The 22,696-nt window shown below is 43.0% G+C and overlaps 3 protein-coding genes across 7 annotated transcripts; 2 read left to right on the plus strand and 1 right to left on the minus strand.

The window, feature by feature from the left end:
- Window positions 1-1,727: 1,727 nt before the first annotated feature.
- On the plus strand, window positions 1,728-3,761 carry LOC120707119. Its single transcript, XM_039991904.1, has one exon. The coding sequence runs from the start codon at window positions 2,607-2,609 to the stop codon at window positions 3,561-3,563; it is 957 nt and encodes a 318-aa protein (XP_039847838.1). The 5' UTR covers window positions 1,728-2,606; the 3' UTR covers window positions 3,564-3,761.
- Window positions 3,762-5,235: 1,474 nt separating this feature from the next.
- On the plus strand, window positions 5,236-16,382 carry LOC120707118 (protein kinase and PP2C-like domain-containing protein). Of its 5 annotated transcripts, XM_039991899.1 has the most exons (12): window positions 5,236-5,507; window positions 5,590-5,707; window positions 6,211-6,377; window positions 10,631-10,698; window positions 10,832-11,055; window positions 11,765-11,816; window positions 12,233-12,758; window positions 12,840-12,909; window positions 12,984-13,203; window positions 13,300-13,404; window positions 14,362-14,457; window positions 15,867-16,382. In XM_039991899.1, exons 1-12 carry the CDS (start codon window positions 5,387-5,389, stop codon window positions 16,059-16,061), a joined length of 1,962 nt encoding a protein of 653 aa, XP_039847833.1. In that variant the 5' UTR covers window positions 5,236-5,386; the 3' UTR covers window positions 16,062-16,382. The 5 variants fall into 5 exon arrangements, with proteins under 5 accessions (XP_039847833.1, XP_039847834.1, XP_039847835.1 ...); XM_039991900.1 differs by lacking the exon at window positions 15,867-16,382 and having other exon boundaries at window positions 5,241-5,507; window positions 14,341-14,379; XM_039991901.1 differs by lacking the exon at window positions 5,236-5,507 and having other exon boundaries at window positions 5,791-6,377; window positions 15,867-16,061.
- Window positions 16,383-16,537: 155 nt separating this feature from the next.
- LOC120707120 (bidirectional sugar transporter SWEET2a) lies at window positions 16,538-21,079 on the minus strand. The gene is made up of 8 exons (XM_039991905.1): window positions 20,923-21,079; window positions 20,140-20,297; window positions 19,834-19,870; window positions 19,385-19,601; window positions 19,146-19,304; window positions 18,844-18,963; window positions 18,610-18,740; window positions 16,538-16,975 (listed from the first exon to the last, which is right to left on the minus strand). The coding sequence occupies exons 2-7, from the start codon at window positions 20,225-20,227 to the stop codon at window positions 18,627-18,629; spliced, it is 735 nt and encodes a 244-aa protein (XP_039847839.1). The 5' UTR covers window positions 20,228-20,297; window positions 20,923-21,079; the 3' UTR covers window positions 16,538-16,975; window positions 18,610-18,626.
- Between the last annotated feature and the right edge of the window lie 1,617 nt (window positions 21,080-22,696).

Consider the following 22,696-nt stretch of genomic DNA (forward strand, 5'->3'; position numbering starts at 1 on the left):
CTTGCAGAGATATGTTTTACTAGTGCTGCCCGGACCATCTTCAAAGAACACCTATCATTTGTTGTTCACAATGATCGAGTATTCTTCAAAACTAGAAACCTCCGATATCTAGCCATGATAGAGTGTCGACTCCACTCCATCATTGAATTCTAGCATCTTCTTTAATACGAGGTTGTCTGTCTCTAGAATGAGATTTCTGATGCCAACCTTGCTAGGTCGATACCTTCATTTACCGCCATTGCTTCTGCCATCAGTGCATTAGGTAGATTTTAAAACCACCTTGCAGCACCTGCAACAACCTTCCCTTGGTAATATTTGATGACCACACTTGTGTTCCCAGTACAGGTTACCGTGTCATAAGACTCCAAGTCTCTACCTCCCGTAGTCGCACTTTTCGTCTTTGTCTTAAAGGAAGTCAGGCCATCCAACATGTTTGAGACGTGTCGTACAGTAGCTCATAGCTCCCAACTCCTCCGGCCATGTCTCCTAGCATAGCACTCCATTCCTGGCCACAGCGACCAAGCTCCACAAATGATCATATTGATAGAAGTTGAGTTGCATACAGCTCCATCTAAAATATCTCCACAAATAAACAGAGAAATATTAGGAAGGTAATCAGCATAATGGAAGAACAAAGGTAATTGGAGAAATATTAGGAAGGTAATTAGCTCAAGGGGAGAAGAGAATAATTGATGCAAAAACATGATCTTCCAAATGCGCGGCATCAAATAATTTAGATTTGAGAATCAAGGGTAACACGTGCCGTAACCATCACCTACTGACTCTTCTTACAGCAGCGACTTCTAATTCTATTATGCCTAGTCATTTTTTTTTTCAATGTGGTTGATTTTGCCAAAAATGATTGTTTGAAACACTACTATAACTCTCATGCTGCAATTCCATGAGGTGCAATCATAACTACTCTGACTTGTCAGCACCTCATTCCATTCCACCTCGTCGTTATCTCTAGCTCGAGCGATACCACCCGATGCCGTCGTAGCTTTTGTCGTTCCCACAACTTCTCCTTTAGTGGCTAGGCTTGAATCCGGCAATGGAGCTTCCAATAAATTTCTTTTCAAGTCATTTTTTCAGTATTATTAATGTGGGCTTCTCTTTTTTTTATTTCTTTAAATTTTTATTTGTTGTTTCGAAGGTTATGATTTTGAATTTTCTCTTTTTTATTGTTTTATTATATTGATGATTTATCACATTGCTTTTTTATGATGCAATTCATAGACCATACACATTGGAATCTTATATCTTTCTTTTTCTTCTTCCTTCTATCTATCATCCCTCCTTTTATCCATATCCCTTTAGTTTTGCTTCACAGCCTGAAATTAGGTTTCTTTTGCAGAGAAAAAATGCAGTTGCTACAACTGTATGGTAGATCTACTGATTTTTTATCGATGTATTTATTCACATAGTGACTATTTCTTAGTTTGGATCTCGACAATACGAAGCAATAGGTTTGTTATTAGTTAATTTTCTATAATTACTAAGTTTTTTTCTATTTTTAGTAGGGTTCAGCCAAAAAATTTTCGATCTCCAATTTTGACCCAAAAGAAAAAACTTATGAGTCACACACTAAGTATAACAATTTAACAATTATATTAAAAGATTTATCAATTTCATTAAATCTTATAGAAAGAGGTATATATATTTTTTTTCCTTTTTTAGAGATTTTTGGAAAAAATAATGTTGTCTTTTTTATTCTATCATAGGGAAGAATGGGAAGACAAGGTTAATTATTCTACTTCTACTAATATCCAAATTTTTACACCAAATACTCCATATAGATAGTTCGAATTGGATAGCAGTAATAATCAATTTTAGCGCGAATTGTTTGGAGGGGAAGTATGCCCTTTCTAACTTGATGCATTCGGCTCGTGCAATTTCTTTCCCTGCTAGAAGATCCGTAATTTTGATATTGACTCCCTTTTGTGTCTGCTGTTTTAATTATTTCAATGGCTTTTTTCATTGCTTTCGCAATGAAACTCTATCTTTTAATTGGAAAGCCATATATTCTGTAAGAATATTAGGTTGTCTATAAGGTTGTTTAACCTTTTTGATAGCAATATTAAGTGTCTAATTTACTTCCTTTTGGAGATCGTAATAAAGCTAGATCAAATCTTTTCTGAAATATAGCCCAGGATGATGGTGTGACCATTTCAAAATGCACAGTGTTACATATGACACCTCAGGAGATAAGAAGATGATTGGAGTGTAGGACGATCTAGAGGTCAGGCCAACTGACTTTTCAAAATGAGATAGATTATTCCATGCAACTATACCCCAAAAACAAACCTTTCGATGACCCTGCCGTCCTCCCTGGGTTGTGGCGTTATGCCGCATCGACCAATTCAGATCTCACAATCATCGGCGACGCGTACCTTGGACTTTTATCTGCTTCTGACTCAGTGACTTCGTCTAATCCGCGTAAGCTAGTGAAGTTTTTCTATGTGGTTGCTTAGCTTCCTGGAAACATGCATGTTTCACCACTACTCAATCGTGTCGTGGCATTATAATCTGTGGTACCCTCCTCCCACTTCTCATCACCCCCATTATACTGCTCTCCACCTCGATCGCATCTCTCTGTAGCTCCAGCCATGGCCACCGGCGGGCAACGCTCGACCCCATCGTTCTTCAACTTCCTGAAGGAAGGCCTGCTCCTCCCTGCCCAGAACCCGAGGCTCTTCGCGGCAGTCTTTGCAATCATCGTCGCCTCCACCTCTCTACTCCTTCTCGGCCATTCCCTCGCCGTCAAGCCCCTCCTAGACGAGATTAGCATCGACACCAAGGCGCTCAACAGCACCGACCCCCGCAGCCCAGACTTCATGCACCTCATCCAGGAGATACAGGTTGACGCCCGGGATCTCATGATTACCAGCGCCGTCTATGTCCTGGTTTCCCTCATCATTGGATGGGTCATCCGGATCATCGTCCTCTTTGCCGCCGTCGCGACATGCTCCGGTGAGCTGCAGCACACCTTTGCGTCGCTCCTCGGCAAAGCGAAGGCGCAGCTGAAAGGCCCCATACTAACGCTCGCCTTCGTCTGTGCGCTGGAGATCGCCTACCTCGCGCTTGTTGCGGCCATGGCTGGGCTTCTCTTCTTCCTCATGATCAAGCGATACTTGGCCTTGTTATTTGTATGCGCGCTGCTCGTCATCGTAGCGTCCATCTTCGCCGTGTACTTCTCCTTCGTATGCTCGCTGAGCATCGTCGTGGCGGTCGCTGAGCCCGGGTGCCACGGCGCTGGCGCGGTTGGGCGGGCGTTGCGGCTGATGAAGGGGAAGGGGAAGCTCCTGCAGGCCGTGTTTTTCATCTTCGTGACCGTCGTGCTCGCTGCCGCCTTCTGGCCCGTCTACACCCTCGCCAAGACGTGCGCCGTTACTAACATGGCGTTAGGGTTGCTCTTGGGGTTACTGTACACCGCCCTGATGGCGGCCGTGCAGGTGTTTGCCTCCTGCGCCATGACCGCGTTCTACTACGAGTGCAAGGGGAGCACCGAGGCCTTGGCCACGGAGTACATCCAAGTGTCTACCGAAGAGCAAATAAATGTTTGATTATCGATTGCTAGCTACTACCTCCTCGTTCTCTGCCAAATGTGTAATTAATACTCTATTTTTTGTTTCATTTGAGAATTTACTACTACGTGGATTGTGAGATGCAAGAAAAAAATACGTGGATGTGAGATGCAAGAAAAAAAATACATACAGCTCGACTTATGGGGGGCAATAAAAATATCTTTTTGAGTTCTTATATGGTCATATGTTCCATCAAGGCATTAATTAATGAATTATATAGCAAATGTTACCCTAGGATACAAAAATGTCTCATTCATAAATGCGGAATAGCTGTATGGCTAGCTAAGGCCGGCGACAACGACAGGCACATCTAACATTTTTTCCAAGAACTAGTGGAGATGTACGTAACACAGACATAATTTTTTCAAAAAAAATATAATAAGCAAAATGTTAAATTTATATCAAATTAATAAATATTGAACGTCTTATGTTAATATTAAGAAAACTTGCAACTCTTTGTATATTTTAGAAACGTCAGAACTATGGTTTCCACTCTCCACCTATCTTGTCAAATCTCCCGGCCGGCAAATGGACCCTTTATGAGGAGTACGGTAGACCTAATTTTGATGAAAATTATTTTTAATTTTTTCAACTTTTATAGTATATAAAAAGTAAGAATTATAGATCAACAAATAGCATGGAGATGTCCAACGAGATTGCAACAAAAGTAATCATGGAACATGGCTAAGTGTGTAGTTTGCACTTCTACTCGCTTGACAAGTTTGCTTGGATCCTGATCTTTCGGTTAAATTATTGTGGTTTTCGCAATATCATGATGGTGTTGCTCCCACCATGGATCTTAATATCATAATAGTATGATCATATAGCATTTGGATCTATAAAATCAGGTACAGGAGCTCATCGTGATAGTAAAATATATTACAATAAAAGTTTAGTAATATTCATGAGAAATTAGGTTTACCTAGTTTATTTTTTTATGGTTTCATCACAATGTTTTCTCCTCGTTAACTCGATGTCTTCCTCTTCTTTTTGACCTATCAGTCGGTTGCTAATTTCTATTTTGAATCCTGGTGTATTTAGGTACAACAACCATAAGGAACCTAACCAATTATACTCATTTCAATACTCTTATAAAGTTTTCTACTCCCGTTCTAAGTTGTATTTAAACCTAGCTTTGTTCTAAGACAATTTCTCCAACTTAACCAACTTTACAGAAAAATATATAATAATTTCAACACCAAAAAATAGATGCAAACGTCAAGTATTTTGTGGTTAATTCAATGAAACTAATTTGGTGTTGCAAATATGGATATTTTTTTTTACAAATTTGATCAAAGTCATTAAACAAAATGTTTAAAATTTAGTTAGGACAAAATTAAAGTGAACTATAATTTGAACAGAGGCAATACAATAAAATACAGAGGATCGATGGATGATATATAATAACACAAACTTGTCAAAATGGGTTCAAATTGGAAAGTAGACATAACTCGTCTGATTAAGTTCCTGAATTTTTTTTGTAGGTGACTGTTCGCGATGAAACGCCTACTATAACTGTCTTTGCCGACCTTGCTGTGCGGGTTTGTTGGAGTGAATTTGCGTCTGGGTCTGTACGGTGAATTTTGTCCAGATTACTGGAGAGGGCATTTGATTCGCCACGTTGTAAGCAAGGGTGCTCGGCGTAACCAGGAAAAAGAGAGCTAGTCAACGGCTTCTCCTATACGGATTAATCGATTGATCCCCGGGGCCTCTCGTTCCTCGGTTCCTCCCCTTCACCAAGGCAAGTACAGCCGCCGGACCCACCGATCGCCCCCTCCCTCGCGGCGGCGGCGGCGGCGGAGATGGGGCTGGTGGTGCCGCCGGAGGAGACCGACCGGTGCGTGCGCGGGTGCTGCCGCAGCGCCGCCATCCCGCTCCACCTCCCGCCCGCCTCCTTCTCCCTCCTCTCCCCAATCGCGCGAGGTATCCTCACGCCTCCCGTGTTCCTCTTTGGGTGATGGTTCTTCAGCGGAGGGGCGGCGTGATGGTGAAAATTGCTATGCAGGGTCGGAGAGCACGGTGTACGAGGCTCGGCTGGCCGGCGAGCGCGTCGCGGCCAAGAAGCCCGTGCTGTCCACGTCCGAGGACCTCGACAAGTTCCACTACCAGCTCCAGCTCCTCTGGTCGGTTCCATGCCCTCTGTAGCACATGCATTTGTTACTCCTCGGGTTCCCATAGTTAAAGTACTTAATGTGTTAAAAAATAGTTAAGTTCCCTGTAAGGGAAATGTGCTGAAGATGTTCTGGTTGGAGTCATGCGATTGGGGATTATTAGGAGAATGCCGATGCTGTGACTATTTGTCCCCAAAGAAATCGTGAATTGGATACAGTGTTATTTATGTGGTCCACTGGGTAAACATGGTAGCAGCAGCCCACGAATGGAAATATATATTTATTTTGTTAAAACTAGGAGTGAAGCTGCTTGCCCACAACTGCTGTAGGCATTGATCTCATAAGGAGAGCACGGAGGATTTCTTTTTCAGTATGCACTCTGACACTTTGACATTGTGCAAATGGGTACCTTTTGCTGCACGAGCTGTTTCTTGGAATCGGGACGTCCTGAATAAATGATAAAGCTCCTTGCGATGTTTATTTGATTAATTTTGTGATTTATTATGTGTATGCAGTGAGCTGGATCACCCAGGGTTGGCGAAACTGATCGCAGCACATGCACACCCTCCAAATTATTTGATGTTTTTTGATTTCTTCGAGCCTCCAAACCTTGCGGACAAGATTCATGTTGAAGAATGGAGCCCTTCTGTCCAGCAAGTGGTGGCCATTGCCAGCGATCTAGGTTCAAGTTTACTAATATCTTTTGGTGTTCCTAGATATCAAAACAAGTATAGACCGTAGGGTTCACTCCGGGTTGGTTCTAGGCAATTTTGGTGTCGTCACTTAACAGCAATGTATTTTTCAAACCCAAGTTACCCTTGATCTAATAGGAAAAAAAAGACCAAGGAGCTTTCAACACATGTTCCTCTATACTGGATCTGCCCCTGGGGTTAGTATATGGTGCATAATGTTGAACTGAAGAGCGCTCTAGTTTGAGGATCTAATTTAACAGATTTGCATGAATGGTACTTTGGAACATGCTTCAAGCAGAATGTCATTAATTAAGAATCAGTTTTTAGCTTGAAACAAGGTATTTTGTCGTAATATGGTCTCCTGGTTTCATGCTTTTGAATTTCAGCCTACTTCAACCTTGCTCAGTTCTCTGTAAACATTTACCTTTTGCTTTGTTCACTTGAATATGCGAACATGCAAGCATACAAATTGTACCCAATGTCCCTTTATTTATCTGGATATTTGTGGTTGTAGTTTCACCTGTATTTCTCCATAGTATCTGTCTTACCCTTGTATGTTTTGGAAGTTATTTTTCCTGTGGTCTAAAACTTTCACACTGATAATTGCCTAAATCATTTTGTTCTTTGAACAAGACTAAGAGCTTCTAATGTCAATGTGATGCATAAACATATTACTGAAACTTATACTGTTAAATAAATAGCCAAGGGGAAAAGTGTGCCTAAAAGTTTGGGTATAAAGACAATAATATGGTTAGCGTAAAGTCCATGCACCAAGAATTATTGCTAAACCTAAGAAGCATGAGTTGTCATCTATTGCTAAGCCTAAGAAGCCTAAAAGGTGGCAATGGCGGATTGGCCTGCTTGATACTATTTGAATTTCATATCTCTTTCTCTCTCCTGAGTCGTCTCAACATAGCCGGTCCCAAGCTCGGGTAAAGGAGGAGGGTTGCGTTAGGTTTTGACAAACCAGCATAAAAAATGCCACTCTAATGGATTTGAAATCCACAAGAAACTCGTTGGGGCGTAACCCTCTTAGCGACGCGCTACATCGGAACCCGGGTGTGGTGATAAATGGGCAAGGGCCGGGTCGCCATCCCCCCAAGGGCGCGTCGTATCATGACCTGGGTACGATGATAAGTGAGCAAGGGTCGGGTCGTCACCTGAATGGCGCGCTACATCTACGCCCGGGTGTAGTGAAAAATGAGTAAGGGTCTTCGCACTTCCCTCGACGGGTGCGAAGGGTAAGGAAGCTAGCCGAGCCAACTAGGATTCGTATAGGTAGCTGGAACGTAGGGTCCCTAACGGGTAAGTTGCGAGAGCTAGTTGATGTAGCAATTAGGAGGCGTGTAAATATTCTATGCGTTCAGGAGACTAAATGGAAGGGCCAAAAGGCGAAGGAGGTTGAGGATACTGGCTTCAAGCTTTGGTACACGGGAGCAACTCCGGGTAGGAATGGTGTAGGCATCTTGATTGATAGGAGCCTTAAGGATCGAGTCGTAGAGGTTAGAAGGCAAGGCGACCGGATTATCCTAATCCGGTTGGTAGTTGGAGATTCGGTTTTGAATGTGATCAGTGCCTATGCCCCTCAGGTAGGCCTTAATGAGAGCACCAAGATGCAGTTCTGGGAAGATCTAGATAGCATGGTTAGTACCGTGCCTACCAGCGAGAAACTCTTCATAGGAGGAGATCTCAACGGCCATGTGGGTGCGACTAATGTAGGGTTCGAGCGAGTGCACGGGGGTTTTAGATATGGTAGCAGGAGTCAAGAGGGGGAGGATGTGTTGAACTTCGCGTTAGTCTACGACTTGTTGATAGCGAATACCGTGTTTAAGAAGAGGGAATCCCATCTTGTGACGTTTCGTAGTGGAAAACACTCGAGCCAGATCGACTTTATCCTTACTAGGAGGGAGGATAGACGTGATTGCTTAGATTGTAAGGTGATACCTGGGGAGTGTGTTGTCCCTCAACACAAGCTTGTGGTGGCGGACTTTCGTCTTCGGGTACGTGTCCTCCGGGACAAATGTGCCAAGATTGCGAGAACAAAGTGGTGGAAGCTTAGAGGGGAAGCGGCACAAGCGTTTAAGGAAAGGATGCTAGGTGAGGGGCCTTGGGAAGAAGGAGAAGACACAGATGACATGTGGCTAAAGATGGCAACATGTGTTCGGAAGGTGGCCTCAGAGGTGTTTGGCGTGAGTAGGGGAGGCAAACAGGAGGGGAAAGACACCTGGTGGTGGAACGACGAGGTGCAGAGGGCTATTAAGGAGAAGGAGTGTTTCAAGCGCCTCCACCTTGACAAGAGTGCAGCAACATCGAGAGTTATAATTTAGCGAAGAGGGTTGCAAAGCGAGCTGTGAGTGTAGCAAAGGATAAGGCGTATGATGACCTGTATCAGCGGCTAAGCACGAAAGAAGGGGAGAAGGACATTTATAGGATGGCTAGGATCCGCGAGCGGAAGACAAGGGACATCAACCAAATCAAATGCATTAAGGATGGGACAGATCGACTGCTAGTGAAGGATGAGGAGATCATGGATAGATGGAGAGAGTACTTCGACAAGTTGTTTAATGGGGAGAGTGAGAGCCCTACACTTGAGTTAGATGACTCTTTTGACGATACCAACAGACGTTTTGTGAGGAGAATTCAGGAGGTAGAGATCGGGGAGACTTTGAAGAGAATGAAGATAGTTAAAGCGCTGGGCCCTGATGGTATTCCCATTGAGGTGTGGAGATGCCTAGGAGATAGAGCAATAGTATGGTTAACTAAGTTTTTTAATCTCATTTTTAGGTCAAACAAGATGCCGGAAGAATGGAGAAGTATATTAGTACCTATCTTCAAAAACAAGGGCGATGTTCAAAGTTGTACTAACTACCGTGGGATTAAGCTGATGAGCCATACGATGAAGCTTTGGGAGAGAGTTATCGAGCATCGCCTAAGAAGAGTGACAAGTGTGACCCAAAACCAATTTGGGTTCATGCCTGGAAGGTCAACCATGGAGGCGATTTTCTTAATACGACAATTGATGGAGAGATATAGGGAGCAGAAGAAGGACTTGCACATGGTCTTCATTGACCTTGAGAAGGCATATGACAAAGTACCGAGAAATGTCATGTGGTGGGCTTTGGAGAAGCACAAAGTCCCAACTAAGTACATTACCCTCATTAAGGATATGTACAAGGATGCGACGACGTTTGTCCGGACATGTGATGGCAACACCACTGACTTTCCTATCAACATAGGCCTACACCAGGGGTCAGCATTGAGCCCTTATTTATTTGCTTTAGTGATGGATGAGGTCATAAGGGATATACAAGGTGAGATCCCTTGGTGTATGCTCTTTGCTGATGATGTGGTGCTAGTTGACGAGAGTAGGGCAGGGGTTAATAGGAAGTTAGAGCTGTGGAGACGCACGTTAGAGTCGAAAGGGTTCAGACTTAGTAGGACCAAGACCGAGTACATGATGTGCGATTTCAGCGCGACTAGGCATGAGGGGGGAGACGTTAGTCTAGATGGGCAAGTGGTGGTCCAGAAGGATACTTTTCGGTATTTAGGATCGGTGCTACAAAAGGATGGCGACATTGATGAAGATGTTAGGCATAGAATTTCAGCTGGCTGGTTGAAATGGCGGCAAGCTTCTGGCATCCTTTGTGACAAGAGGGTGCCACAAAAGCTAAAAGGCAAATTCTATAGGACAGCAATTCGTCCGGCGATGTTATACGGTGCTGAATGTTGGCCTACGAAAAGGCGACATGTGCAGCAACTGAGTGTAACAGAGATGCGGATGTTGCGGTGGTTTTGCGGGCACACAAGGAGGGATAGAGTCCGGAACGAAGTTATTCGGGATAGGGTCGGGGTGGCACCAATTGAGGAGAAACTTACTCAGCATCGGCTGAGATGGTTTGGACATGTCCAACGAAGGCCTCCTGAGGCGCCGGTGCGTAATGGGGTTCTTGAGCGGGTCGATAATGTAAAGAGGGGTAGAGGTAGACCTAAACTGACGTGGGATGAGTTGGTTAAGAGAGACCTTAAGGATTGGAATATCTCTAAAGAGATAGCTTTAGATATGAGCGCTTGGAGACTAGCTATCAATGTGCCTGAACCTTGAACTTTTTCTTTCGGGTTTCATCTCTAGCCTACCCCAACTTGCTTGGGAAAAAGGCTATGTTGTTGTTGTTGTTGTTGTATCTGTTATTGCAAAAGTTGTAAATACTAATGTTTGACACCGTTTTGCATGACACCTTTGCAGCAAAGGCTCTCCAGTACCTACACATCCTTGGGGTTGTTCACAGAGATATAAAACCTGCAAATATTTTGGTATGTCTCTGCATTTTTATTGTATCTATGTAGAATCACATACTTCTGTGCTTTGTTTTTGGCCGCAGATTAACAAAGTACCTGCATTTTCCCACCTTTTCATACATTAATGGAAACTTATAATTCTGTACAGCTAGACAAAGACCTCCATCCACACCTAGCAGATTTTGGCTTAGCCATGTTTCAGAAGGATATTAAGCGTGTCTCAGTTGAGAACTGGAAATCATCTGGCAAGCCCACTGGTGGTTTCCATAAAAAAAATATGGTTGGGACACTAATTTACATGGCACCAGAAATTTTGAGAAAGGATATACATACAGAAAAGTCTGATGTATATAGCTTCGCAATATCTATCAAGTAAGGCCTCTTTCCTTTATCATTAAATGTAAAGTGACTCCATCCACTTCAGTAACATTATCAAAACATTATAGTACAAACTATTTCTCCGTAGTATTTCTGTTGGTGATGCTGATACATGTGACGTAGCAGCAGTAGTTTAACCTGCTTTTAGGAACATGCTTGTTCCGACACAGATGCCATATCTGTAGGATCAATTCTGATTGTGTTTGGACACTTGATTTCTTGATTTATACAAACAAGTGTTGCCACTTGCCACTATGGTTTGTCAGAATAAAATAACTATAGTGATGCTAGTGTATCAGTGTTTCTCTAGAACTCCTTCGCCACCATGTCTCTGTCTTACCATCTAGCATGCAACCAGATTGCATGCATTCTGTAACCAGATTGCATGCATTCATATTGTCATTGCCCATTCTACTGATGGGGAACTGCTTTGATGTAACTGGGTCCACCAGTGATGTTTTGTGAATAGGCAAGGGACGTGGGATTGGAATTGCAAGATAGAACATAGCTGGATACTTCAGATGGAGAATCCATTGAACCATTAGTTATGCTGTGATTGGCAAGAGGTTTTGCTAGCATATTCAACTAACTTGTGTCATTTCTTTGTACGTGTGAAAATTTATTCAGTACAAGGCAAGGTATTCTGCTAGCATCGTTATTCGTGATGCTTTAACACTTGCACTCTGTTTCACTAAATTTACAGTGAGCTTCTTACTGGTGTGGTGCCTTATACAGATCTGCGAGCAGAAGCACAGGTATTTTTATTGTTCTTTTATCTTCTTTGCTGATTTCTTAATGCCAACTATGCTACCATGTTCTCTTGTTAATTGCAATTTGTTGTAAAAATTCATCTGACTGATCATGGGCAAAAATCATTCTACAATCTACATCATATAATCTATTCCATGGTGCCTAGAGAAAAGGTCATCATAATTACTTTGCCATTCTACCGGACATATAAAATTTTGTTATTGTGGTTATAATGATTAATGCATAATTCCAATCGTAAGATATTAATATTCCATTCAGCATCAAACTTTATGTATTAACTTGAGATGTGTTTTACTGCGTAATCACGCATCTATTCCTTTATTAGTTCTGTACAAATGTTCATATTACAGTTCACTGTATTTAACATGACAGACCCCATCAGTAACCATATTTTCTGTAGGCACACACTGTTCTTGAAATGACTTACACTGAACAACAACTTACAGCAGCAGTTGTTTCTCAAGGATTGCGCCCTGCACTTGCCCTTCCAAAATCTGGTGTTCCATTGGTTCTTTCGTCACTTATCCAGCGTTGCTGGGATTCCGATCCTGAAAAGAGACCATCGTTTGAAAATATAATTGATGAGCTAAATATAATCCAAAAGCATTTAGTTTCAAGTGCTTGCTTTCCATCATCTCCTGTGAGCAAGAGTCAAAATGGCAACATAGAAGCACACCATTATAAAGAAGCATTAAACTGGTTTAACCAAGGGGAGCTTTTTGTTAAGAGATCAGAAAAATCGGATCTTACAGAGAATGTTTGGTCTGGCTATTCCAATCAGTCCTCAGAGTATCATCCAACATTAAGTTGGGGATCTTTTGCAACATGTGGTCGAAGGGAAACTATGGAAGATACCCATTTTATGCTTCCCCATGTGAGCGAAGAAAAGGATGTTTTTGCCTTTGGCATTTTTGATGGTCACAGAGGTTTGCTAGTCAAAGAAACATAGCTTGGTTGATCTTTACTAGCTTTTCACATTAGAATATCTTACACAATACTTTCCACAGGTTCAGCAGCTGCTGAGTTTTCTGTCCGAGCTGTCCCTGGGTTTCTGAAGCAATTTGGTCAGGGTACAAGGTTTGTGTTGAACGCAAAACATTGGAAAATGTTTACCGTGCTAAAATTTTGATCTGAGTTCTGGCATTATGCAGCCCAATTGATGCCCTTGCAGAAGCATTTGTAAGGACGGACATAGCATTTCGAGAAGAACTAATTCTTCACCAAAAGTCAAAAAGGATAATCCAAAAAGAATGGCATCCTGGTTGCACAGCTGTGACAGCCCTAGTAGTGAGAAACAAGCTTTTTGTAGCAAATGCTGGTGATTGCCGGGCAATCCTAAGCCGTGCTGGTAAACCATTTCCCATGACCAAGGTTGGGCTCAATCATTCTGTACCATATTATCATACTACATTCTTTTGAGGATTATGGCATCTCTGGCTCAACTTTATTTTCATTTCAATGTTATAGGATCATGTTGCCAGCTGTCCGAAGGAAAGAGAGCGCGTAATAAAAGCTGGAACTGAAGTAAAATGGCAAATAGATACGTGGCGTGTGGGTACAGCTGCTCTTCAGGTACTCAAATAGTCAAATTGACTCCTTTTAGCAAATATTGACTAGATTATGCATTGAAATGGCCAATGACTGGCAAAATTCTTTTATTTGCATCAGTGAAGCAAGTACTAATTTATGAAACGATGTTGCAAATATTTATTCAAAAATAAAAACTATGCTGCAAACTATTACTTTTCTGCTATTGCCTACTAATATTTTTTATCAGCAATTTACTTGTTCCTCCTGGCTATAAGATGGTACTTGACTGCTTGTTCATTGCCTTTCAATTCATTTGGGTATACAACATCAAATTATCTGTGTGCTTTTGCCAACAAGGAAAACTATCAAATCATTGTGCTGCCTACTGATGCACATGACTAGTTGCTATACGGCAAGTATGTATGCAACTATAATTCTTGCTCAGTAAAACCATAGATCACAAAATAAATATCAGACATAGAAAATAATTGACATACAAGACTCTCTGGATAAAGGAAGACTTTCATATAATCAACTATCTGGATACAGGAAGACTTTCATATAATCACATCACATGCTCAGCAAAGTCATAAAGTTTTATTTACTCCTAGGGTGTTTACTGCAGCTATAAGAATCTTTAATGGTGAATATTTGAAAAAACTTCAATGGTACTTTGGATTTTCAGTTTGAATAAATTTTACTTTATCTGTCCATATGCATCTCTTAAATTTCATCATCTCAGCATTCTGGTAGTTTTTGCATTGCGCTGTACTGCTAGGAGTATAGTCCTTAGATTCTCAATAAACAAGAAATGTAGTGATGATTAGTTTGGAACCAAGGTCATAAGAAAAAATGTTCCACTTACTTCTATATTACTTTTATGGCTTGTGGCAATAAGTTGTATAAATGTTGGGGTGTTGGTGTTTGGGTGCTTAAAAATGATGTTCAAGGATTTTATGTGGAAATTCGCATTCTCAGGAATGTAGCTTTAACTAACAGGTCACAAGGTCAATTGGTGATGATGATCTCAAGCCAGCAGTCACAGCACAACCTGAGGTTACTGAAACTGCTTTGTCAGATGATGATGAGTTCCTGGTAGGTTTTCTTGTATTATGTTGCTCTCTGCAGTTTGTCATTGTAAATCAACGTGATATACATGATCTATTGCCTTGTCTTAACTGGAACAGGAGCATTTTTCTTATTTCAGAACGGAGTGTTTTGCTACCCACTGTTTTTGTTGCCTAAGAATAGAGTATATAGAGATAGAGATGAACTACCTCTTCAGATCTCATGCTCCCCTATTAAATAAATGTTTTTTCCTTCTTTATTTTTCTTGTATACACAATATCTAATAAAGGAAGTGATAGCCTAAATGCTTCCTTTGAATAGTCCAACATGAAGTACATATGGTACAGGGGAACTTGCTTAGTTCTGAACTTCTGATGATGCCCAGTCTGGCATTGTTCTACTAATTTGATCAAGTTGAGTGACTCAACATTGTAAGGCATTATTAGTTGTTAGTTACTCCCTCCGTTCCAAAATATAGGTCGTTTTTAGATTCATAGTATTTGCAATGTACCTAGATATAATGTATGTCTAGGTGCATAGCAAAATCTATAAACATAGAAAAGTCAAAACGACCTACATTTTGGAAGGGAGTAGCTTAGTTTGCCCATATTAATCTTCTTCTAAAGCTATAATACAAAAGCCACATCACCCCAAAATCCACTTGGCTTTGGATGGACCATGGCTATTATGAACCAGGAGCTGGATTAGAATTTTGGTTTTGTAAAAAATCTCCCAAGGTGATATTGGATTTCTTCCCAGTGATTTTGGTCAGTGTGTCTTAAATTCTAATTTGAAGATTCCGACGGAGTCCTCATTGAATGACTGGAACTCACCAGTTCCCACCTGAAATCACTTTTCCTCATAAACCAAAACTTTTGAAACCAATTTAAATGACCCTGCCAACTAGAGTGGGTCTAGTTTTCCTGGCACACAGACTTGAGACCCCAGATCTAGGGGCTATAGAGTCGAATACAGGCACACACACACAACCGTATGCGTGACCTCTATATTGATTGGCATAAAATTGAATACCCTCTATATTGATTGGCATAAAATTGAATACTGTGTAATAATTAATAAAGAGCACCTGTCAAATCGTCAGCCAGACATTATGGTTAATCCAAGCATGTGGATTTGCATTCCAAGTTTTCAGAAATATCAACCACTGCTTACTGTTCTTAACTTACAATACGCATTCATGGGACATACCCACTTCTCTTAATATTTAGTTATGAAAGAAGCTCATTGGGTATAATGGCCCTAATATTCTGTTGCTTGTTTACATTGACAAAGCCCTTTTTGAAGGTAATAGTTTGCTTGTAATCATTATAACAAAATTCCTACTGCACCTGATGTCGATGATTAAGCAAATATCAAGAGATCTACTGAAATGAAGTATCTAAAGCTTCACAATCACTTCATTCGGTTTCCTGTAGGTGATGGCTAGTGATGGCCTGTGGGATGTGGTAAGCAACGAGGATGTGCTGTCAATAATCAAGGACACAGTAAAAGAGCCTAGAATGTGCTCCAAGAGGCTGGCTACAGAGGCTGCAGAGCGCGGCAGCAAAGACAACATCACTGTCATTGTTGTGTTCCTTCGCCCTGTCTCCACAGCTGAGCGAATATACTGAGTGACCACCAAAACTCTTGCTCATGCTATCAGCTCACTATTTTTTAATTAAATTTAAATCGGTACAGAAGAAAAGAAGTTACACATTCATTCTGAACGTATGCAGTTTTTATCCTGTCGAGGATAAAAAGAACAAAGCATGTCAAGATAGCAGCCTCAGTTGCAATTTTTTTCTGTCTTTTGCAATATCTCATTTGTAAACGAGCCAAACGGATGAGCATACAAAAGTTCTTTTTCTTTCTTTCTTTCTTTCTTTCTTTTCCTGTTGTAAAGCAGAACACACAACGAATAATCTCTAATAGAAGTATACTAGTTGGGTACATGTGGTTAAGTGTGCTGTGTGCACATTCGAGGATAATTTTCTGTCTCTTGAAAAACTGTGGAACAGGCAAATCATTATCCTACTATAGTACTATCGTATTAATAAAATGCCCAAGGTGCCACGAGAGGCCAGGCCAAACTAATGACGATATGAGATGATGAAACAATCCTCTTTTATTACCAAATCTCCTTGTTTTTAGTGTACATGCAGGAGGCCCCATCCATTGATGAAGTCCACGCAACAACAATGCTATACAAAACTTTATTCAATTTATATATACATATATATTTAAACAAATGATTCCAACAATTCGCAGCATCTACCGTGGAATATACAGCGAAGCTATGACTCTTGTTGCGTGTACTCATAACCGATAGACAGCGTACTTTTAACTGAAACGAAACGATTTGGACAACCACGGCAATTGGTGTCTTCTGTCTTCAGATAACCTCGGCCTTGACTCCCATCAATGTGATAGGCTGCCTATTCAGCAGTGACAGGTCAAATTTCTCATCTGAATTCCAAGCATACAAAAGCAGAATAAAGCAACGACTGTACACGCCTGAAGAATTTCCAAAACTTCGACAATGCACCTGAAATTTGGGAGAAAACAACTAGATTATTTTAGTGCCAGCTCAGACCCAGCAACATCAATACATTGATCTGGCCCATATTTTGCGTTCAAGAAAACGAAACGTGCTGAGCCGTACCCAGACATCAATATCTTGCAAGAAAGTGACACCAATTAAAAGCTGCATCGTCTTCATGGACTGGCCATTTATATCTAACTAGGCAATTATGTCCGTGCGTTGCTACGGACAAAGTTCGTATAAGTATCAGATATGTATTGGTGCCCGTATGTTAATTTGTAAGGATCGTCTACGTGATCGAGTCGTGGTCCGACTCCCGTATGTGATGGACTAAAGCCCACCTGTCAGACCAAACTAACGTACCAAACCAAAAATTTGGGTGGAAATCTTACTCGCTTTAGTAATAGGTATAGATCAAGGGTTTTTAAGGCGTCGCCTAGACGTCCGAGCGGGAAAAAAAATCAGGGCGTCGGCGTCGCCTTACCATTCCTCGCCTTGGCCGGCGTTCCAGTGCCGCGCCACCGGGGGACGGAGCTGCGCCGCCGCCTCCTGTCCTTCCTCCTCCGGTCTTGCATCGGGCGGTGGCAGGGGCTGGCGGCGGAGAAGGCAGAGGCGGGCGGCGACGGAGGAGACAGAGGCAGAGGCGGAAGAGGGCAGCGGCAGCGGCTGAGGAGGAGGAGAAGGAGGCGGACAGGCAGCGGCGGCGGCGACGCGGTCGGAGGAGGAGAGGCAGAGGCGGCGGGATCGGAGAGGCAGAGGCGGCGGGATGGGGGATGGGAGGAGAGGCAGAGGCGGCGGGATGCGGGATGGGGATGGGGGATGGGCGGGTAGGGTTGGCGATAAGGTGGAGGGGGGCTGGGGATGGGTTAAATTGGGTCGGGCTGAGTTGATGGGCCGGTTTTCCACCTCTAGGCCCAGTGATCCTCTATTTTTCTTTTTCTTTTACAAGTAAATGTATGTGTTTTAGAGGTAAATGAATGTGTTTTACAGGTAACTAAGGCGTCGCCTCGCCTCACGCCTTATCGCCTAGGCGTCCGAGCGGTGGCGCATCGCCTCGCCTCGCCTTACCGCTTTAAAAACCTTGGTATAGATTAAGCAGCATGTACAAACCTGAATTTGCTTCTTATCCATCTTTGGCTAAGTTTGGTGTCTTACCTTTTTGTATGGAATCGCCAAGTCATAAAAATACACATGGGGTTGCTTGCAGGTTATCTGAACATTAGATTTATACCAGACTTTTGTACTCGTCTACTCGAAATAAGCAACATTACTTAATTGATGAATCTACGATGATATGATGTGTTCTTTATAGTTTTATATGGTTTAGACAAGGCTTAGCATGTGCTAGGAGAACACATCATTTACCTTTACAAAAAGAAATGCCGTTTTGTTTGTGTTAATGGTTGCTTTCAGCAGAGAACAAATCTCGATGATGGATAGCTAGCGACAGAACTAGAGTGTTCCATTCACCAATCCAAGTCCCTCCCTCTCTCCTAGTATTTGTTTAATTTTAAACACCACCACAAATGATATAAGCACTAGAGTGTCACTTAAAAGTTGTGGCACAGAGGTAGCCGCAAGCCCCCAAAAAAAAAAAAAGAGGACAAGGCAAGATAACAGTAGATCGTTTGTCGAACCTTGTTCTTTGGCATGCTCATGTATGTGTGACTAGCAATGGCAGCCTGTCTTCCCCTCTTGATCCTTTTCTGAAGTAGGCATACAGCAACAGCTGTATGACACCCAATATGGTTCCAATCCCGTTTGGAATCTGAAATTGAGAAACAAACCAAGATGAGCAAAACTAACAGACATACAGTTAGACACCCTTCGAAGCAAAAGCTACAACCAACAATAGGAAACTTGAACCGTACATATATGAAGAAATCATGCAGCAGCACCCCATATACGAAGAACGATACACTCATCAGGAACATAGATAATGACAAATAGAAGGGCATGTACTCCACACTCTTTGTCCTGATGACCAGATTCTGTCAAACAATAGTGGAGGAGAACAGGGAATAAGGATCATTGAAATATCCAGAGAGAAACAATAGTATTGAATTGCATAGTGCCCACAACCAACTGCATTTCTATCAGTGAAATTATGAAACGAATTAAGACTACCAAATCAGGATGTGCAGAATAATCATGCCAATCCGTAAGAACTCACAATGATGGACAAGGGGGACGCGAACATGAATATGAGGGATGCGACACTGAGATATCCGACGAAAGTCTGTCGTGTACTGTGATGAAGCAACGCCAAACTAACATACACAATCACGCCGAACACCACAAATACGGCTGCCAGGAGACCAGAGACCTTCAACTGCAACAAGGATATGCTTATTCAGTATGTGGAATATGCAGGAAATGACCAAGTAGTCAGTTTGAGTGCGCGGTGGCCACCCTCTCATTGGCGTCAGCAAAGGCGATGAATACGGCGGTGTAGGCGAGCTGGAAGGCGGCGCCAATGGAGTTGACGGTGGTGACGAGGATGACGCCGTACGAGACGAAGGGCAGGCCGTACCACATGCAGATGAGGCAGTTGAGGAGCGAGTAGATGTACGGCATGGCCGAGAACTGCTCCGTGGATCCATTCCGAACGATCCGCCTGAATGTCGGCCTGCAAGACACAAGATGGGCATTATAACTTCTTCAGCATTGGATCTGTTGAGAATAGAAACATGTGGGGAAACTTGTATTCTTTTTTTGTTGAACAATTAGGAAACTTGTATTCTTGAGATTAGTAATTTGACCAACGAAGGGGAACTGGCAGGAAACTATTCCATTTTCTAGAGAGAGAGAGAGAGAGAGAGAGAGAGAGAGAGAGAGAGAGAGAGGGAAGGGGAACTTACAGTGGGGAGATGAAGAGGACGAAGGCGAAGACGTTCCCTGAAACGAAAATCAAATTCAGCCATCTTCTTCTTGCAAGCCTCCAGCATCCAATCCCGTACCCAAGGAACCCAACAAAAGCTAAGCTGACCCAATCCAGGACTCCAGTTCCAGAACCCGAAGGGGAAGACGAGCAAGAAGCCAAGAAGAATGCCTGGCTTTCTCTCCGGACGGACAACAGGGGAGACAGGAAGAAAGAGAGTGGCTTGGTAGCATGTGCCTGCCCACGCACTACTAGCTACATCCGGATAAGGATAAACACTACTGACCTGCGATTCCGGCCCCGTAGCAGCAGAGGTCCCGGTAGGACGGCCCGTCGGCTACGGAGTTCATCAATGCCGGAACAGCCCAATCCATGGCGCCCCCAGCCGCCGCCCACCGGTATCTCCAGCCTCCTCCCCTTCCTTCGACGGAGGGAAGATTACGCCTATCAGGCCCGTATCTAAGCACGTGCGGGCCGTGCGACCGCACAGGGCCCCCGAATTTGAAGGGCCCCAAAATATTATATATACATTAGATATAGTCATGTAAATACTTTAATTTAGTTAATTATTGATTCAATTTGTAGCAAAATATGGCCCAAATTGCTCCTAAAAGATAAATCATTGTAGGCGTATCACTTATCACTTCCTTTTACATGGGTGCTACTCGGGGTCAGGTGTGTGATCTCGAGTGGACCTATCACAGCACCACAACCTCTCCAGGATTCCATATTTTGAACCTAAAATCGGCCTAATAAACTAGGCCCCTCAATACTTTGTTGCTAAAACAAACTTTTTTTGGAAAAAATTTTTGTTGCTCAAGCAATAACAATTGTTCCAGCAATAAAAGAAATTATTCCGGAACAAAAAAATAGTTATTAGACCTTTTTGTGATGATTTAACTGTCAGTCACACGTGTGACTTCTAACATTTGTGCTTTCACACAGCACATCGCGCATATCGCGCTTGCCGGCTGCTATCACTTGGTATTCACGATCCTGCACTAGGCCACTAGGGCCCAGTCCATTGTTTCGCACAGGGCCCTCGAATTTGCCGGTACGGCCCTGACGCCTATTCTACTTGCTCCGCAGTACTGCTCTGCTCGGCACGGTTCTGACTTCTGAATATATTAGCAGGGGCGGCGGCAGCGGTTGCCTGTCGCCAGCCGAGGAAGGGGAGGCCCTGACAGGCTTGGTGGGATCTGGAGACGGGCCGGGAGGGGGTTTTGGCTTGGGCGTTGTGCTCTAATTGTAGCGCTAGTGAATAGTAACCACTTTGACCGTTAATTACGGTGTCAAACAAAGTCAGTTTACAAAACCAACTTCAGAACCCCTGTGCTAGTGGCCTTGAAGAATCTAATGAAGTCTTTGACCGCGCGATTAGAGGATGGTACTGTAGCATCACTGTGGCAAATCATCGATTAATTACCGCCATTAGATTCGTCGCGAAAAGTTACACCCATTCCTAAAAAGGTTTTGCAAATAAACCTCATTTAGTGTTTCATGCATGCGAGATTTTTTTTTCGAAATGTATGCGTGCTAGTTTTCTAGCATACCCAAACAAGGCCTTGGTTTGCTCGGCGTGGGGCGCCTTCTTCGTCTCGTCTCGTTTCCTTATCGATCGGGAGGGGTCGTCGTCAGGGCAGGGCAAGCAAGCACATGTGGGATTTCTTGCGTGGACACCGACGCCGCGACTGGTCGGGCCGGGCGCGGCCTATCACGTCTCGTGGAGGGAGGTGGCGCTGACGGGGACACGAGGGGGGAGTCGCGGTCCACGGCGCGGTCCAGGCGTGCACGAGTAAGATTCACGGACCGACACGAACGAAGTCGTAGCTACTGCGTCGTTGCGTAATTTTCGGACAAGGTTCTCGAATATTACCACTTTGAGTTTTTTTCAAAAAAAAAAAGAATTTTACCACTTTCATTCATAACATTGATTTTTATCACTGCAAAAGTAGTAACAATGGGTTTTGGCCTCTTGGGCACCGAATTTACGGTTCATACTAGGCCTGTATTTATTATTGTAAAAATTAGTTGAATACCCCGTGCGTTGCTGCGGAATTTGTGGACAAAAATGTTGAAGTTGAGTTTGCTGAAAAGATGAAGTTATGAAGCTGACAGAGCGGGTGGTGAAAGCGGTTGGCCGCAACACTCGGAGACGGCGTCGTCAGCCGTGGGGTGGCGACGGCGGCACAGATCTTGCGACCCGCGGAAGAAGAAGAGAAAAATTACCCCATAAGGGCCTCAATTATGTACGGGTAGGGCTGGATATCAAGCCAGCTTGGCTCGTTACGGCTCGGCTCGTTATAGCTCGGCTCGTTAACATATTGGCTCGGCTCGGCTCGTTATACTAACGAGCCAGCAGGCTAGCTCGGCTCGGCTCGTTAGCGAGCTCGAGCTAGCTCGTTTGGCTCGCGAGCCAATGTAGAGAGACAATATGAACACACATCATCACAGAGTATGGCTCGTTATAGCTCATTTGGGTCGTTCCAATTCTTGCTTCTTATGCTGCTCTTCTTACCCATTTTCCAGCATTGTTCCAATTCTTGCTTCTTATACAACTATTCTAACTCATTTTTTATATAAGCAACCTCTTGTTCATACCTTGAGGAGTCATAAAACTGACTAAAATAGAACTGAATATATATTATTTTGAACTTAGGGTCAAGGATTGTAGCAATAACCATGACATTGTTCTTCTCTTCCAAATATTTATCAAATTTGTTTAACATTGCAGCACTCATTTTCTTCAAATATGGGTCATTAGAATTTTTTGTCTTTAACAATGCACCCATTTAAATTTGCTGGCTTCATAATTAACTGGCTCGTTATGGCTCGCGAGCGGC

This window comes from Panicum virgatum, chromosome 5K (genome assembly GCF_016808335.1).
Source record: "Panicum virgatum strain AP13 chromosome 5K, P.virgatum_v5, whole genome shotgun sequence".
Lineage (NCBI taxonomy): Eukaryota > Viridiplantae > Streptophyta > Magnoliopsida > Poales > Poaceae > Panicum > Panicum virgatum.